Source organism: Talaromyces rugulosus, chromosome IV (assembly GCF_013368755.1).
Source record: "Talaromyces rugulosus chromosome IV, complete sequence".
NCBI lineage: Eukaryota > Fungi > Ascomycota > Eurotiomycetes > Eurotiales > Trichocomaceae > Talaromyces > Talaromyces rugulosus.
Window position 1 is genome coordinate 2,032,469 of NC_049564.1, and position 17,834 is coordinate 2,050,302.

Sequence of the window (17,834 nt, forward strand, 5' to 3'; positions counted from 1 at the left end):
GAAGTCAGAGTTTATGCTCCAATGCGTTAGTTTTGCCCCTGGAGATCCAGCTGGCATGTCACCTGTGTAATAAACACACTGGCAATGTAATATTCTAATTATTTAAAATTAGCTCTATGGGTTTGACTTCAAATGTTATTGATTATAAATCTTCGGGGCTTCCGTATATTCCTTCCTTCTGATTGTTTTCTGACTTTTCTGACTTTTCTGACCTGTTCTGACATAACGGGTATTTCTTCTGACACCGTGATTATTTTCTTCGGTTTACAATGTAACAATGTACATAAATACCAAAGGGAATTCCAGCTAGGTTGACAATACGTAAATATCTGTTAAAAGATAGAATAAACTCTATCTCAAAATGAGGTCGTCCTTGCTCCTCTCTTTTCTGTTCTCCTGGGGAACCACAGCCCAGATACTTGCCACTCCCCAATCAACGAAATTCAACTCTTCCTTCGCGCTTTCACAGTCTATTGTGCGACAGACCAACTTCACCAACGAAGATGCTTTAAATTTGAACAACATTATAAACTATGAGAAGTCGCAATACGCCGGTGGTCCGACAAATGAGGATGAATTTTATACCTTGCCCGCCGAGTTTCCGGACACTCGACACTTGAGACCAGGGGCTGTTATAAAGGTCGAAGATTTCACAGACATTGCAAACTATACACTATCACCCAACTTGGCTCTGTCGCGTTTCCTTTATACCACAAAAAATCTCAACGGCACCTCCATACCCGCGTCTGCGTTCATTCTCTGGCCCTTTTCTCCCAGGTCGTTCCCGACCCTCAACCCCCCTAATGCAGCACCGGTTGTCATCTGGAATCATATGACATCGGGGTTCTTTGGGCCCGCGGCACCAAGCAAACATCGAAGTTTGTGGGCGGGTGACAGTGCCCCATTTGCCCTTGCGCTCGATGGATATGCAGTTGTTGCACCTGATTATGCCGGACTCGGCGTGACGCGCGACTTTCAGGGAAATTTTATCCCTCATCAATACATTGCCTTACCAGCGTCAGCTAATGATGCGATATATGCCTTCAAGGCTGCCAGAAGTATATACTCGGACAAACTCAGCGATACATTCGTCGTCATGGGCCAGTCTCAGGGTGGTGGAGTAGCATGGGCGACATCGGAACTCCTGGGCAATAACGCAAGCTTAGCAGCAGGCCATTTGGGAACAGTGGCAGTTAGCCCAACAACCAGTGTTTTCAATGCATCTGACACATACATTGGTCCATTCATTGGTGTTGGGATTGCTTCTGTATTCCCAACGTTTCAGCTTGAAGATTGGCTTACGCCGTTTGGCGTGAATAGAACCAAGGCCTTCGAGACAGTTCAAGGCGGTTTAGCTTCGGCATTCGGTTTCTTCACAGGAAACATCGCGAAGCCCAATTTGGCGAAGACATGGTACGCCAAGGCATATGCTAAACTTGTCAACATGGGAAACAAACGGATCACAAAGCCCATGTTGGTTATCCAGGGCACTGCTGATGCATTTGTGGCTTATAACGTGACATCACAGACAGTTGCAGAGGCCTGTTGGAATTTCCCAACAAGCAAAATTAGTTACCTTGTCTCTAATGGTACGGGTCACGTTCCCACACTGGACGCATCAAGGCGTATTTGGCTACGTTGGATCGAGGAGCGGTTTCTGGGAACAGATCTTCCGCCGACTGAATGTGGTCACCAACAGATATTGAACAGTTACTTACCCATTGGGCAATATCAGGCAACATGGAACTCCTTTCCGCAGTGGGCAGGGGATGCGCAGTATTCCTACGAAGTGCCTTTACAACTATAAAGGCCCGTATCCTACCAATACCACTGGAAACTAGACATCCTCTTCCCGAGGCTATTTATCTTTCTCGCCGGGCGTGTGGTTTGCGGTGTATAGGATTCATATCTGTAGCATTAGTATTGACTCCGTTTCACTACCTGGAATCGACAACCAGGATCAATTGATACTGTACCATACGAGTTTTGGATAGGCAACAGACCAGGCGGTACCAGATGCTAACACCTTATCTATTTATCTATTACTATATACTTAATTATAAACAGTCAGAAGTAGACGAAATTAGATACAAAAGGCCCCGGGCTAATTGTTATTAGGACGTGGAATTGTGATAGGTTCACGGGGAAACTGGAGAATGGTGCATCAAAGAAAGAAATTTGATCAAGGAAGGGCCAAGAGAGCAAATACACCACCGACTACAGGGCGGTATGCGAAAGTAGCTCCTTTAGTAACACCGTCGGCATTGGTCTCATGTGCAAAATCACCACCTTCAACCTCATATAGATCAGTCAATGGAGCATTGGCGGGCGTCTCGTTGATCCATTTCACGATACGAGAGTGGAAGTAGTCACGGGTGTCATCTGAAGCGATGGCCGCGCACCAGAGCTGCCAGTCAAGCTTGGTGAAGTTCCAGCGGGTGTCGAGGGCAACACCGTACGTGCCTCCAACAGTTTGGTAAAAGTCGGATTGCATGTCATACACAGATTGAGGCACAAGGTTGAGACCAAGAAGCTTGTCGGCGTACAAGTTGTAGAGTAGGCCGTGGCTGTCCTGGTCGCCATAAGAGAACGTGGTATGTGGGGGGCTTGCATCGGAGTTGATGCCCAGAGTCTGCCACTGCTTGATATAGTCCTTAGAAATTGACGTGAAGTTCTTGGCGTCATCGGTGTTGTTTGTGAGCTTAGAAATCTCAGCCATGGCCGCAATACCAATGATACCCTTCAGTGCAAGGTCGGTCTGGTTGGCAGCGCTTCCTGCAAAGTCGTCGGTCGAGAGATCATTAGGAGGGGCAGAAGGTGCCAGGGCAGCTGCAATCAGGTAATTATTCCATTGCTTGAGAATGTTATAATGCTGGGTGAGGTAGTCGGTGTTATTCGTGGCTTGCACGTACGCCAGTGTCATGATCAGCATGTTGCCGGGCTCCTCGACAGCCATGTGTTCGTCCTTGCCATCGTTGTGTCCGGTGGCGTTAGGATAGCTGGCGCCAATGTCATGTTCGGCATATTTAAGAGGGTAGTTGCCGGATTCCTGGTTTTCAAAGAGTGGGTCGAGCATTCCCTTGACGAGGTCCGGGTTGTCGTACAAGAATACTGGGAAAGCTGGGTAGATGACATCGACAGTTCCAACGTTGCCATCGGATGAGATTTCCTTCAAGAAAACATAGTGGTTGTCCTCTGTTCCAGCGAGCTGAATGCCACCATACGCCTGACGGTAGGAAAGCTCGACGATGGCAGCATAATCGTCGCCGGCGGCAGCCACAGCATCACTGCGAATACGGGTATCGGTTTTGGTCATAGCATCAGCCGCATAGCTATAGTCTTCGTAGAAGGCTGCAGCCGCCTCGTCCGCTGTGCTCCAGAAGTTGGTCCAGTAGCCGGGCAAAGATACGATGCCGTCCTTTCCTTCAAACTGGATGGCTTGCTCTTGGTACAGACCGAGGGTGAACAGCGCTGAAGATACGGTGCTGTTGACCTGGCCCAGGCTGTGAGCAAAGGCAAATACCGGCCAGCGATCGTTAATAGCTCGGAACTCGGTGTCGCCCTGGTCAATGAGAGCGCCGTTGTCGGTGAACTGACCACGAACGTCAGCATCAGCACCAGATTGGTAACTAGCACTATCTGAGCTGCCAGTTGACCACAACCAGTTGCCCCAGTTAGCGACAGCACCATTAGAAGCTTGATCCTCAGTGAATAGCAGTTGGGTCTGACGGTAAACGTTGTGTGTCAACACCTTGCCGTCTTTCGAGAGGCCAAAGTCCCACTGTGCAATAGCAGAAGGGTCGGTAGAGATCCATTCGGCTGAGATGTCCGAGTAGACTTCGACGTCGTGAGTTTTGCCATCGTTGGCCCAGACGCTCACGTCCAAGTAGGTCGCCGTCTGGGAGTGTCGCTTGTAATCGGTAGGGTAGACCGGTGACAAGAAGGTCACATTGAAGCTAACGCCCTCTGGAGTGCTCATGGTGAAGATACTACGCGTAGCCGTGTAGGTGAAGGCTTCCTGAGTCACAGGGGTAAATCCCATGCCGCCGCTATTTCCCATCCAGCTGTATGTGTTGCCATCGACCCGGATCAGACCAGCCCATCCGCTTATTGAATATCTACAACACAGGAGACTGATTAGTACACCGGATGCGCGGGTTTCCATACAGAAGAAAGGCTAGCTTACTGCCAAAAGCGCGGGAAATCTTCGGCCAAATAACCACCATCTCCGCCATCAGAGGCGACCGTTAAATGAGCGCTCACATATGGCGATTTGACGGCCAGAGGAATGGCAGGAGGTCTTGCTGGAGAAAAGGTTGTACCGGCAATAACCGCTGCTGGCACAGCCAACAGGGCTAGAGTATCACAGAGCTTCATTATGCTTGTGTTACACTTGCAACATGTAGATGTCGGTATGTATTACAATACAGACAGCTGTGCTTCTTAGGACGCGGAACTTGTTGATTTATAAAGACGTTCATCTCACCACCCAAAAAAGACAATGATCGTCAGGGCTGTGACTACCATTTGGTTTACCACTAAACTAAGAACGATAAAAGTCCCAACATGGCGTTGTGGTTGGTGCACTGGTACGTTGAAACTAAAGACTCCGACGGTGGATTTGGGGGCTGTTTTTGCAGCAACGCAATATGAGTGGACTGCTGTCGAGGACCAAGTAGGATTCCCGTTCTACAATGAGCCTCAATGAGTTAATAATAGTACCCAACACCAACCCTTCTCAGGTTTAGGGGTGGCAGAAGCCTAGAATGCCAAGCCTGGTTATATTCCACTCTCCTGTGTTATTCGACGCCAGTATTGCGCCGGGGTTGCCGTTAGCGTGGAAGTGGGTAGCATCCGGTTACTATACGGCAGAGATCCGAGAAATATTTGATTCGGAAGGCGTATTGTTCGATGCCATTCCAACTCGAAAAACAAAGTTAAAAAGGCAGAGAAACTATAAAAATAATTCACTAGGGACCATGCCATATGCTGCGGCCCCCCTCCATATTCACAATACAGAGTACTGTTGTGGAAACTGTTGCGTGATTTTATTCCTAGGGAAATTGGTTTCTTGGCACTTTAGACAGGAAAATAATTTGTCAGCCTCGAGCCCACTATGAAAAGCCAGGAACAAAAAATTGAGATGGCCATGTCCCATTAACACTGGCTAGCTGCGTGGCGTGTGTTGTTGGGTGCCTTGTTGGGTACTTAATCTTTGTTGCAACATGACAAGTAATATTATTCCTTTAGCTGGTAGCCCTCAATTCTTCTTAGACATCAGATATTCATTCCTCCAAGAGGCCCAGTGTTATTACGGTAGGATTTCCGCGTGTACTCCGTACTCAGCAGCCTTGTTAAACCGGAATGATCATCTCGGCAGATAGAGGTTACAGCCATGGAAGAGCTGGTGATATTTATCTTTTTGGGGTCCATATGTCGACCGACCCACTAAGCGCAGTGTACTTCGCGCTTATTACTTAACTAGTTACTGTGAGGACGCAGGGTCTTAACTTCCCCTGCATGTTAACTTGACTATAATATGCGATGAAGCCTCACATGACTACATTGCAACAATACCATCAAATCAGCTAAACCGGGACAATTGTTTCAGCCACCGCTATCGGAAAGTTACTCTAGATTTAGCGGTCAGCTTCTATGCTACAGGTCTGACTGGCAAGCGTCGGACATGTTGCACTACTATCTCCGACGCCCATGGTTTCCCAACGGCTTGGCATCCCCAAACACCTATAAGGGTTGTTGATTGACTAAAGAGCATTTGCTTAACGCAAAGTCAAGGGACTGTCTGATATAGGTGTGGCCCACTCTATAGTAAAGGTGTAAAGCCGGTAAACATGGGTCACGGGGCGGTGCACAACAAGTTGGCTGGTTTCATTGTTCGTCGCCGGATTCGCGACTCGATAACCATCTTCGTCTCGGACCGAATGTTCGCGACAATGTTGGCAGCAATCGTACATAGTACAAAGAGGGAAGATGCTTACAGCTGGTCATATCCTACCTCCCTTGTTCAGGACGTAGTGCTCCTGCTATGATCAGATTCTGCCCTGCATTGTTTGGGCAATGAGCCATCATCGCCCCGAAAATCATCAGGATCGCTAGAACCCTCAGTTTCTCCCTAGCACTCCCATAGTAAGGATCTGATCCTAGCTATTTACACACTTTGAGTTCCAGATGTCATTGTTGTTCTATGGGCTCGGATCAGTGCCAGGAAATATGTATATATTATGAGAACATTGAAGCCCAGTGCGCAAGAATGGACATCTGGAGAGTCGCCGAAATCGATAACACAGACGACATACGAAGCTATCAAACGGCCACATTCGACATATTGTATAGCTCTTCAGGTGTTCTCGACATTTTTAGTAAAGCAATTGCAAAAATGTGATGACTTTGTGTAGGTAGATCCAGGGCAAAGGCTGCGTGCGTTCCTCGACTGAGCAACCTGTGGTTATCATAAACTTAGTGCGCATATTCGTGGTTAAGGAAGTCCCAACAAACAAAATATTATTTGTTGAAAATCTATTTGGCTTCTTGAATTTGCAAGGAAACTCGATAGTGTTAGCATAATGCCGACCACATTCTCCTCGGCCGGCTCGGCCGACGGGAGTGCAACCAGCAAATAGTATTTAAGCCAGGAATGCACCCTAGATTTTAAATATTTATTAAAATTTGAGAGTGTATTAGCTAGAAATTTTCTGTTTACTTGTATCTTCAACCAGTTATTTCCATTAGCGATGAAAGTGCTTATCGTCGGCGCTACTGGAATGGTTGGAGGCGAGGCCCTCATCCAATGCCTCGCTCACCCAACTATCACAAAGGTTGTCGCGTTTCTTCGACGCGACCTGCCAGCAGAGGTATCTAAGAACCCGAAGCTTGAGTCTGTCTTGATCAAAGATTTTGCGATATGGCCAGAAGATGTTTTGCTGGCACATTCGGACGCCGCTGCTATGATTTGGTAAGCTTGGTATGGAGACAGAACCCTTGAGACAGGTAGCTAACTGAGTATTTAAAGGGCCATGGGAACGTACAAAGGAAGCCTCACAGCCGACTTAGAGCATCCAGTCACGTTCATAGAAAGCATGGGGCGAGTGTTGGACACAAAACACAGCGGAGCCCCGTTTAGGTTTGTGAATCTAGGTGGTAAATTTGTGCGCCAGGACCAAGAGAAAAGGCTGTGGTTTCTAGAAAAACCGCGCAAGATCAAGGTACTATCTGAAATAGTATGAGTCTTCTAGTTCTGACATCACATTAGGGTCTGCTTGAGACCAAAGCTCTTGCATTCGCAGAAAGCCATGCAAGCATTTGGGAGACTTTCATCCTAAAACCAGGGGGGATTTTAACGAAGAAAATGGCGGCAAGCGGTGGAGGTGTAATTGGGGCCATAATGGGCGAGAATTGGATAGTGCGACTTGAAGAATTAGGCGCGTTCATGGTGCAGCTTGCTATTAATGCAGAAGGGGAGGAACCCATCATTGAAAACGCACGCATTGTGAGAAGGGGAAGGGAGTTGTTGGAATCAGACGCAAAATAAAACCGAACCTCAACAATAGAGAGAAGGGATCCGAATAATGCTCAGTGGATCAAATATATTCACACTGCCACTTTCCAAGACCGCTTTAATGTCGAAAGGTGTCGATCTGAAAAGTGGCAATATTGCATGTGCCGGGGTGGAAGGAAAGTCTCTGCTAGAGAAGAGTTGTATCTATGAAATCATCAAAGCCAATTCCTTTAAATCTGGGCGAAAGTTCTTGACTGTTATTTGGAGCTGCCGGTGCAAACCGACTAGTTGCGAGAAAAATGGCTATCAAATGTGAAGCCGGGCTTTGCGGATCAAGGACTGGCTGGATCGAAGATGCAATTATATCTTCCATCCCAGACTTAGACGTGGCCAAATGACTCCCACCAAAAACCTCAGAATTACACGATGAGTCGTCTTTTGAGAAGAGGTCTTGTGATCCAGAAATGTTCAGCAAGGAAGAGAGAATGTGAAATATGTCCCTGCCTACATGCTCTCTGTGGCTTATTTTCCCAACGGCTTCAAAGGAATCAACGACTTGCTCCACCAAAGCTCGGTCTGAATCGTATTTTGAGGCCGTGAAAGGCATCTTGAGATGTCGAACCTGAACTTTCGCAAGAATTAGAACTACTGCAGCAAAGAAAACTGCCTGGTCAACTGTTCTGCAACGAGATAGCTGATCTCTTGCGTATAGCAACCCAATGTACCGGTTAAGAGTAAACCTGGATGCTTCTATACAGGTATCGAGACTGTGTATTGCTTCAGCGGCTGCCTTTCCAAAAGCGATGGGCATATGTGTAAATATTTGTGCTTGCAGAAACCATAGCTGGCATACAAGACGGTTAGGCTCTTTGGCTGAATCTAGTGATCGACCCTCGCGAAACGATGGGATTTTCCACCAATCGGATAACATAGGGTCTTGCAGTTCATTTAACGCCATATCTATATCTTGGAGTATATGACGGTCATGGTGCAGGCCCAGTACGTTTCTCTGTGCAATGCGCACCATGATGAGACAAATCCGGCGCTGAACATTAGCATCGTCATCAGCAGATGGGTCACTCCATCGTTCGCTCTGAGGACCAAACGGTTCGAGGCCAACACCAGGTTCAAGTCCAAGGAGAAGACTACAGTAGCAGTCCCCGCAGGCAGCCGACAGCCACAGGCGTCTGCGAAGGGCCATGTCGCTGCTAGACGAGTTGCGCGCGGAAAGCGAGAAGCTGTTCTGGAGCCCATTTAATCTAGAGACGTCGAGAACCCTTCTAAAAGCCATCCACGCTTTCCGTATAGCAGCATCATTAAGTGGGATCAAACTTAGCAAAGTCAAGCATTCCAGGCCGTCTAAAGTGCAAGTATCGTCTTCGTTAGAGAGCATGAATAAGCCGACTTGCTCCACAATCAATTCAATGGCCTTTTCGACGCTTTCACATTTTGAAAGCTGCATATCGAAAGTAGAAGGGAGTTGTTGCATGTATAGAGCAAATAATAGCAAGGTTTTAGCGACATGGATTGCACTGCCTCTCGAAATGGTAGCGGTTTCGAGGAGCCTCATTGTGTCGTCTGACTTTAGAACGCTCCCAGGAGGATTTTCTGCTCCCCAGCGCCAAGCAGTGGAGTTTGTAACGATGGTTACTGCGTCTTGTTCAGAAGGCAGAAGAGCTACAAGTGACTTCTTGGCGTCTGGCGTCTCTGGTTGTTGTGGGGTGGCCAGACCACGGTCGTCGGCGAGAGAAAGAATATCATCGACCGGTGTATTAAGCAGCTAATACGTTCTCAGTAATTTTTTTGAGGTTTAATCAGTCGAACTAAACTCACAAAGTCGTTCCAAATAGACGAGGATGCGGTCGGTAACTGTGCGGATGAACTGGACTGCTGCTCATGGGCATCCACTAGCTTTCTCAGGAGAGATTCGATGCGCTCTAGTCTTGAATCGTATTCTTTCTTGTGCGCATGACTCGGAGAGCTTCCTAAATTTTCGTCGGTGTCAGGGGCTTCGATAGTGCATTGCGTGCCACTCTTGATGCACTCAGCGCAAGTATCGACATCCTTATCGGTGAGCTGACACTTGACCTTGCGCTTTCTACCTAGTATCTGCGTTAGCTATGAATGAACATGGTTATCATTATTCTCACACTGATAGCAGGTCCGGGTACTCCGTCGCAAGCGCTTACGCGATGGGGCCTCCATGTGTAATGCTCCTTTGGTGTTTGAACAAAGAAGAATCGCGCCGACTCGTCTTGTATGAGGCCTGGCGCTAAGCCGTTTTCGTCCCGTATGGCCCAACAAAAGCAATGAAGCTTGTCGTGCTTATCTCATACTTTTAGGTTTATTTGTTGGTGACAAGATATTAATTAAACATGGATACTGATTCATTGAGTAGAATTGGTTGGATGTTATTGACATGGCGATTGGTCAACTGATGGTGATCCATCAATTGATTTAAGCCGAGATCAATGATACTTGTTGAACAATGATACAGAGATATATCATCATAACTAGTACTAATATTTCAGCTGTCACACACAGAAGCAGGAGAGAAAAAAACACCTACGAGGTTGATAAGATCGTAAGTAAATACTCTGTCTACGAGTAGCCGGGAGAAACCATTTCTTTGTTTGTATGGTTGTATCAATGACAAGTTTAGAAACTGATATTGCACGAAGAGAAAGAACATGAGCGAGAAGCGATACTACATCAATCAAACATTGAAAACATGTATGAAATACTGAAGAAAGGTATGTTTCTTATAACAAAAAGACGTGCCAACCATTCATCATTTCAGCGAAGTCTTGAGTAACACATATCTTGTACATAACCGTAATAGATAGCTAAGAAACATGTCAAATCTTGCAGCTATTTTGCAAAGCCTCCCTTATTTCTTCGGGTGTACCGGGCGAGGTTGGAGGGACTAAGACGGGCTCCGCAACTGTCTTTGGTGCATGCGGACGAAGTGAGGTCGTTGACGCTCGTCTGTTGACTTGTACTTGTAAATTACACTTGTAGTTGGAGGTTATCTAAAGTAAAAGTTAGCTCAAGCATTGATCTTGAAACTCACGCCCTGTATATCAAGTCGGAGATTCAAAGCGTGATATAATGTCCCTGGTTCATCCGGAAAGCCTTGAAGTTTGGCATCCGGTATGTCGTCGATGACGTCTTGGAGGATCTTCTTCCTATTGCGACCCATGTTTGTCTAGGCATGGAAGTAGCTGGCGTACGAGGACGATAAAAACGAAAACGGGATCGATGATATCGCCCAAGTAACTCTTGTTGCGTCCAAATTTTGTGTGGAGGGAGGAATACTTTTTGATATGGAGGGGATGGAAAATGTTCGTCTATTTATGTTCTATCGTACTTGTAGTGCAGAAAGCTATCTACACATGCATTGGGCATTTACTAAACAGCTATGTTGTTGCTTGCGTTGCGTCTGAGCGAATAGATGAACAGAAACTTGCTAAATCCATCCTACTTTTGATATACTTGGGACTTTTGACAAGTGGATAAAAAATCAATGGCCCGGAGCGACCCAAAGCTTTCCCAGTGCTAGTTTTTCATACACACTTGGCGGCAAGCCGACTTCTTTGACAGTGTAAAGGCCAATCGGCGCGTAACTATTAGCGCTGCTGCGAAGACAATTGTTTCGAGCTATTTTTGGGTTGGTTGGCGTGCAACTTATATGGTGCCCAGTGGCACAGCCTTGACGCCGATGCTGGAGTAGACAAGCTCTATATATTCATTGGTCAAATGGCGTTGAGCTTGTCATTTCCTCGGCGCGTGCATGCATGAGAATTCTTCGGTGGTGGGGCAGCGCACACACTTGAACACATGTACATACAGTCATCCAGCTTGATCCCGCACCTACAAGAATGTTTGCGTTTACTCCTTTATTCAATTTCACCTAGAGATCAATAACCTCAAAATTATACAAATGGCTCGTCCTAAACACGATGGACTTGGCTGGGACGATACCGGCTTCGAATCTTCGCCAGTATGGGCTCGCGAACCGGCACTGGATGCCGTCGCAAAAGTATGTCGAGAGAAGCTTCAAGTCGATGACTCGGAAACCTGTGAAGTCTCGTTTTTTGCCGCAGGGGGCTTTAATAAACTGTATCTGGCTCAAACGAGTCTCCGAAAGGTGCTCATGAGAGTCTCACTGCCCGTATATCCGCATCACAAAACCCGGGGCGAAGTTACTACACTGCGTTTTCTTCGTCGCACGACAGATATTCCAGTACCAGGAGTTATAGCCTTTGATGACACGGGGAACAACGAGATCGGCTTCGAATACATATTGATGGAGCTACTGCCGGGAGTCTCGGCATACAAGAAATGGCGAACTTTGAACACATTCCAAAAAGTGGCCCTTGTTCAGCGTATGGCCGAGATTCAAGCACAAGTAGCCCGACACACATTCACTGAAATCGGCACCCTAACAATCAACGATGGAGAAACCCCCCAAAAAGAACAGCCGGGAGAGATGGTTTCAGCATTCTTCTTCTGGGGTAACCATTTTGATTATCAAGTCAATCGTGGACCGTTCCGGTCAAGTCACGATTGGCTCGCCTCTTACATCGATGTCATTATCAAAGACCAAGCTATAGCCAAAGATGAGGCAGAAGACAAAGAAGACGAGGAAGACGCTGATTTTTCGCTGGCGCTTGCCCGTAGATTGCTCGATCTACTGCCTGGAATATTTCCCTCTCTTCAGAATCCTGCTGAGCGTTCAGTAATATGGCACGAGGATTTATCGCTTAGCAATATCTTAATAGATGATCTGGGGAATATTACCGGCATCATCGACTGGGAATGCGTCTCCGCTATGCCGCTATGGTTGGCCACAAAGTTACCCAGGTTCTTAGAAGGCCCAACCCGAGAGGAAGAACCAAATAGACAAGCATATGCCGACGAAAACCCCGAAGATCGTCAAGTTGAAGGGGGGAGCGAAGACGATGAACTGGACAATGAAGGAAAGAATGAGTTGTACTGGATTCACTTATTGGAGTACGAAACGACCCAGTTGAGGCGGGTTTACAATACACATATGCGTCAGCTAAGACCGGATTGGGATATTGAAGTACAAGACAATGCACTGAAGGATGATTTCATCGGGGCAGTTTTCAGTTGCAACCAAGGCGTTTTTCTGAAAAGGATTGCTCGGTGGGTTGATGCCGTAGAGAAGGGAGAATTTCCCAGATTTGTGGATGTTTTAGAGCAAAGACTGGTAGCTTAGTGTAGAAATATCAATTTGTCACTGGTCTACATGTACGAAACAGACTGGTACGACCCAATTTGAAGACCAAGCGAAATATCTGTAGATACAATTCATGCGGGTTTACTGCCCGCAATCTTCAACCCAAGTATTCTTCCAGATTGGCGAACTTAATCACTAGCTGTGACCTCAACTCCTTTCAACAGATCACATCCCTCCAGTCCAGCGACTGTGCCGATCGCAACAGTACCATGAGTCTGGCCTTCAACAGGGCACCAGAACCACCTGTCGGACGCTCCCCGCATCGAAAGGGATTTACTATCAGCGGAAAGGGCAAATAGAGCGTAATCATGAGCATCGGGATCGTCGCCAAACTTCAAGATTCCCTTGTCGCTGTCGTCGACATAGCCGTTGCCTATGACTCCTTCGTGAAAGTCGGTCATGAGAAGTTGACTGTTGGTTTCATTGATGTAGAAGTAAAGGGGCGCAGGACCCAATGCGATCAATGTTTCACCATCGGTATTGAGAAGACCTGGACGGAAATATAGCCCATCGACTGAAGAATCGGGGTCAGTTGCCTGGATGCTGGCTGCGAAGTAGTATGGGAAGGCTATTTATTTATTTAGACCCATATTCATGTCAAGAAAGAGGTCATACATTGCACATACCAGATGCAAAGGCCGTAGAGCCTAGGGACAAAAGTCCAGCGAGGGTGAGAGTTGTCTTCATTTTGGAAATGTTGTTCTTTAGAATGATGTTATTTTGGTGGTATGGGGGTGATGAGTTTGGGAATTGTGTTTTTTCATCGTTACTGAGAGGAAATCGAGCCCTATTTATATTTGCATGCTCATCATCATCGCTACTTCTTTCAAGAATCCATCACCGGGATCACGTTGGCGTTGGCATTGACAGCCGCACCTAAAATTGGTTGTATTTGGGGCGAAGACTCTTGTTAATGGGTTCAAAATGTCCAGTAAAAGCTCTGTACGGAAACATTTTTGACCGCCGAGTTGCTATGAAACCAAAAAAAAGAACACGCAAACGGAAGACGTTGTGACCAGACCCTACGGGCTATATTTCAGCTGCTCTTGGCGTGGATCATGTTCAACAAGCCATAAACAAGCTAGATTACTGTAATTTGCAATGATCTGCCGACGCTAAGAGTTTGTTTGAGACATAATGTTGAGTAGTTAGCATCGCTGCAAAGAAATACTTGGCAATCGTCTTGCACTTTTCCCATAAAAGGTTTATGGCGCGCTGTGTTATGGACTACGAGTTGGTCACCGATTTTTGTCTCAAACTCTCATTTCACACGTGTCTAAAATAAGAATGCAAGCTGAGAATTAAAGCGGTCGCAAAAAAAGGAAAGAAAACAAAAAATAGATACTTTTGATTTAGGTAATCTGTTAATATGACCTTTACAATTCAGCTGTGTCTGCTTCTTGGGCGCGAAAATTCTTGGGGCGGAAAATCCTAAGACAACCGTGCCAGTCAGTCCAATTCAGAACACATTATTAATATATTCTTGTTTTTTAACAAAACAATTTCAGCAAGTTTTTATAGCATTTATACCCAAGGATATGGATAAGAATACTAGTACTAGTTACGAGCAATCACTGTCCGAACATGGAACGTGTTCAATGAGCCTGCTATGAGAGTATATCACCGGATATCTTCGTGATACAAGAAGGAGTCTTTATACCATGAGCTCCAATGTGTCTACTATGTATCAAAGCTCAGCCCCGAACCTCGGTCATGGAATAGGGAGATGTCTAAGTAATTTAAGAAACGACGCCGTTGGAAGTAGAATCTCTTTACAAAATAGCACGGCAATATTCTACATTACAAGAAGACTAATTGGAAGTCGGGAACATACCCTGAAGGTATTGGAGAGGTTCTGAGGATAGTTTGGATCTTCTGCGTTGATTCGCCACGAGTGCAGGCCAAGGCCATAATGGGTCGCTGTTGATGGGTGTTTAGCAACACATGTGGCAGTATATTAGAGCAAAAATGCACCCACCAACAAGCAACTTGCTTATGGCGGCATTTATACACATGCAAGCAAGGAGAATAAAGTAGTCCTTTAAAAATATCCTCCTCAAACTAAAGTCATGCCGGTAATGTGTGATCCAGTGGATCAGTCATCTCCAGGCTGCGAAGAGGTTATTGATGACAAGGAGGATAATCAGACTGCCATACAGAGCTGGACGGCGATCCTCGTAATAAACAGCCTGCTGAGCAGCTGTCATGACTGGGGATGAGGCCTTGGTTGTAGAGGAAGTTGTTACAACCAACATCTGAAAGGGGATGCCTGAAGTCAAGACCAGTGCATGCAGTCCAAACCATACCCGCACATATAAATCAATTGATATCAATCGCTTTATATACGTGTGCCATGTGCACAGTGAACACAGCATTGACATCAACCGGGATTGCTGCATGTGTGGGAAAATCTATCCCCTTAGCTTGCATTTATGCAGAACTACAATACCCAAGGCAAACCCTGCCAAGGGTTCAAAATACGAATCCTCCACCAGTTGAATCAACCATACATTGCCCGGGCACCCCCAACGCGACATGCACAATAGAAAGGTTCGTAACATCACTGCACCAGGCATCGAATGAATACGAGCCAAGCATAATTAGCAAAGCCATTCCAAGCATCGGCACTTCTCATTGGGTAGCAGCCAGCATCATATCGATCAGCTTACTCTACATAGGGTGGCCATTTTCTGTTTCAATGGCTGTTGATTTGCTCGTGCAGCGTCCAACCGGAATGCCCGCTGTCTGCTCATTTGGTACTTTAGACGTAGGCAAACTTACAACAGGCTTCCAGGGTCTCAGCGGGATTGGGTTTTCAGCGTCTATAGCATCTCTTGGGTGGGCGAATGTCGTGTCACCTGTACACGGCATCATTATCCCGCATACCAGAGCTTTCTGGGGCGGTTGGTTTTAACATGCATCCTTGTCTCCAGCCTTGTGTGGCTCTCCTACCCCGGATATGGCTAGTTTTTCGTTAAACCCGCTTGCATGGCATAGTCGGCTGAGAGCCGTGATGCGATCGTCGATAACTAAAACTGAGAGAGGACGAGGACAAGCCAATCGGCCACTAAGTGGGATGCAGCGGCACAGAGATGGACTCAACTAGTCCATGTTTAGTGATTGATCGGCATTAAAGAATCGAAGACGCGAGAAGACTGAAGGAAAGGATGCAAATTTTAACCCAGTACTAATAATAAACCGACGCCGGAGGTCAATATACCCAGCGATATCGCAGCTGTTGGATCCTTTAAGTAACTTGTCTGCTCCGTTCCGCGTAGAACACCACCCCTGTGCCGCAAAACACCTTGGATTGCAGTCGCATCTGCGATCTGTGCACTGTCTCTACGATCATGGACGCCGACGTTGTTGAGAAGGCCCCTAGCCAGACCGAGGCCAACGCCCCAGAGCTTGTCGATTACGATGCGTCCGCCGATGCTCGTGTGCGCCGGAAGCTCGATTTTAACATGATGCCTTTGTTTTTCGTCTTGTATATGTTGGCATTCCTGGACCGGGGGAATATTGGCAACGCCGAGATCGCCGGCATGGGAACAGCATTGAACCTAACCAGCAGCCAATATGCCTGGTTCTCCACTATTTTCTACATCACGTACATCATCTTCGAGTTCTGCATTATATTCTGGAAGATTTTTCCGCCTCACCTGGTGGGGGCTATTGTGGTGTTTGGATGGTGAGTACTGGCAATTCCGATCCAGATATGGACATGGGGAGATAGAGCTCTAGAGGCCTTGGATAAATCATCTGACAATATCAGGGGTCTCTTGGGTACTGTGCAGGCTGCTGCTCAGTCCTGGGGTGGTATGATGGCGATTCGTTTTCTGCTCGGTGCTTTTGAAGCTGCCTATGCGTGAGTTATAGCCAGGTACGCCTCAACTGCTTCGCCGCTTACCATCTGTAGACCTGGAATTATGTACCTTTTGTCATTCTTCTACCTCAGACACGAAGTCGGTTTCCGATGCGGACTCTTTGCCTCTGCTGCGCCCTTAGCCTCGACCTTTGCCGGAGCTCTTGCATATGGGATCACCAACGGACATTCTCATTTAGAAAACTGGCGCCTGCTGTTCCTTGTCGAGGGCCTCGCCACAGTCATCATGACTCCGTTTGCCTTTTTCTTCATTCCCGACTCGCCTGATAAGGTCCGCTTTCTGAATGGCGAGGAGAGGGAGATTGTCAAGTCTCGCTCTATGCGCCAGGTCGGCACCGAGCCCGCTGTTCGAATTGGAGGATTGAATTTCGCCGAGTTTTTGAATACTTTGATTGACGACAAGGCCTGGTTTGTTGCTGTAAGCCCATCGCCCAATTCCATGACTAGCTTGTTCTTGGCTAACTAGAACTTCATTCTAGTTGATGTACTTTGGCGCCAATGTCAGCTATGCTAGCTTGCCCGTCTATCTACCCACGATTTTGAGCGCCATGGGATATAGCAGCATCAATGCGCAAGGTTTCAGCGCACCTCCCTATTTCGTCGCCTTTCTCTTCGCCTTGATCACTACGTACATCGCCGATAAAACGCAGCAGCGTGGATGGATGCTTTTTTCTACTTCTATCGTCGGCGGAATCGGCTACATCATTCTAGCCACCGTGACTACAGTCGGGGTTCGTTATTTTGCTGTATTTCTCGCTGCAGCTGGTGTCTTCTCCACCATCCCGAACATCATTGCTTGGACGTTGAGTGTGTATTTCCTTTTTTTTTTTTTTTGTCTTCCTGTGCAGTCCACCAAAACTAACACTCCGTAGACAACCAAGGCTCCGACAGCCGTCGTGGCGCAGGTCTTGTCCTGATCAACGTTGTCGGCCAGTGCGGTTCAGTCCTGTCATCGCGTATCTATCCAACCTCAGACGGACCGCGGTACATTAAGGGCCAGTCCGTCTGCGCTGCGTTTATGTTCTTCACTGCTATTCTCGCTTTTACTTTTCGCTTCTTGCTTGTCTGGGATAATAAGCAGTTAGAGCGCAGGCAACAGAAGGAGGGTCAGCCCAACGCTGCCGCCGTCGAAAACTACGGTCCCACGTTCCGTTATGCCTTATGACTGA

The 17,834-nt window shown here is 47.0% G+C and overlaps 7 protein-coding genes across 7 annotated transcripts; 4 read left to right on the top strand and 3 right to left on the bottom strand.

Moving 5' to 3' along the window:
• Positions 1 to 361: 361 nt before the first annotated feature.
• Positions 362 to 1,807, top strand: TRUGW13939_07503 (uncharacterized protein; the record flags this gene model as incomplete). The annotated part of the gene is made up of 1 exon (XM_035490642.1): positions 362 to 1,807. One exon carries the CDS (start codon positions 362 to 364, stop codon positions 1,805 to 1,807), a length of 1,446 nt encoding a protein of 481 aa, XP_035346535.1.
• Positions 1,808 to 2,182: 375 nt separating this feature from the next.
• Positions 2,183 to 4,377, bottom strand: TRUGW13939_07504 (uncharacterized protein; the record flags this gene model as incomplete). Its single annotated transcript, XM_035490643.1, has 2 exons — positions 2,183 to 4,118; positions 4,187 to 4,377. 2 exons carry the CDS (start codon positions 4,375 to 4,377, stop codon positions 2,183 to 2,185), a joined length of 2,127 nt encoding a protein of 708 aa, XP_035346536.1.
• Positions 4,378 to 6,752: 2,375 nt separating this feature from the next.
• Positions 6,753 to 7,549, top strand: TRUGW13939_07505 (uncharacterized protein; the record flags this gene model as incomplete). The annotated part of the gene is made up of 3 exons (XM_035490644.1): positions 6,753 to 6,973; positions 7,031 to 7,223; positions 7,271 to 7,549. 3 exons carry the CDS (start codon positions 6,753 to 6,755, stop codon positions 7,547 to 7,549), a joined length of 693 nt encoding a protein of 230 aa, XP_035346537.1.
• Positions 7,550 to 7,703: 154 nt separating this feature from the next.
• Positions 7,704 to 10,718, bottom strand: TRUGW13939_07506 (uncharacterized protein; the record flags this gene model as incomplete). Its single annotated transcript, XM_035490645.1, has 4 exons — positions 7,704 to 9,296; positions 9,350 to 9,618; positions 10,425 to 10,548; positions 10,590 to 10,718. 4 exons carry the CDS (start codon positions 10,716 to 10,718, stop codon positions 7,704 to 7,706), a joined length of 2,115 nt encoding a protein of 704 aa, XP_035346538.1.
• A 741-nt stretch (positions 10,719 to 11,459) lies between these two features.
• On the top strand, positions 11,460 to 12,761 carry TRUGW13939_07507 (uncharacterized protein; the record flags this gene model as incomplete). The annotated part of the gene is made up of 1 exon (XM_035490646.1): positions 11,460 to 12,761. One exon carries the CDS (start codon positions 11,460 to 11,462, stop codon positions 12,759 to 12,761), a length of 1,302 nt encoding a protein of 433 aa, XP_035346539.1.
• Positions 12,762 to 12,910: 149 nt separating this feature from the next.
• On the bottom strand, positions 12,911 to 13,469 carry TRUGW13939_07508 (uncharacterized protein; the record flags this gene model as incomplete). The annotated part of the gene is made up of 2 exons (XM_035490647.1): positions 12,911 to 13,350; positions 13,409 to 13,469. 2 exons carry the CDS (start codon positions 13,467 to 13,469, stop codon positions 12,911 to 12,913), a joined length of 501 nt encoding a protein of 166 aa, XP_035346540.1.
• Positions 13,470 to 16,132: 2,663 nt separating this feature from the next.
• TRUGW13939_07509 (uncharacterized protein) lies at positions 16,133 to 17,830 on the top strand (the record flags this gene model as incomplete). The annotated part of the gene is made up of 5 exons (XM_035490648.1): positions 16,133 to 16,470; positions 16,555 to 16,647; positions 16,699 to 17,083; positions 17,145 to 17,472; positions 17,538 to 17,830. 5 exons carry the CDS (start codon positions 16,133 to 16,135, stop codon positions 17,828 to 17,830), a joined length of 1,437 nt encoding a protein of 478 aa, XP_035346541.1.
• Positions 17,831 to 17,834: the final 4 nt, after the last annotated feature.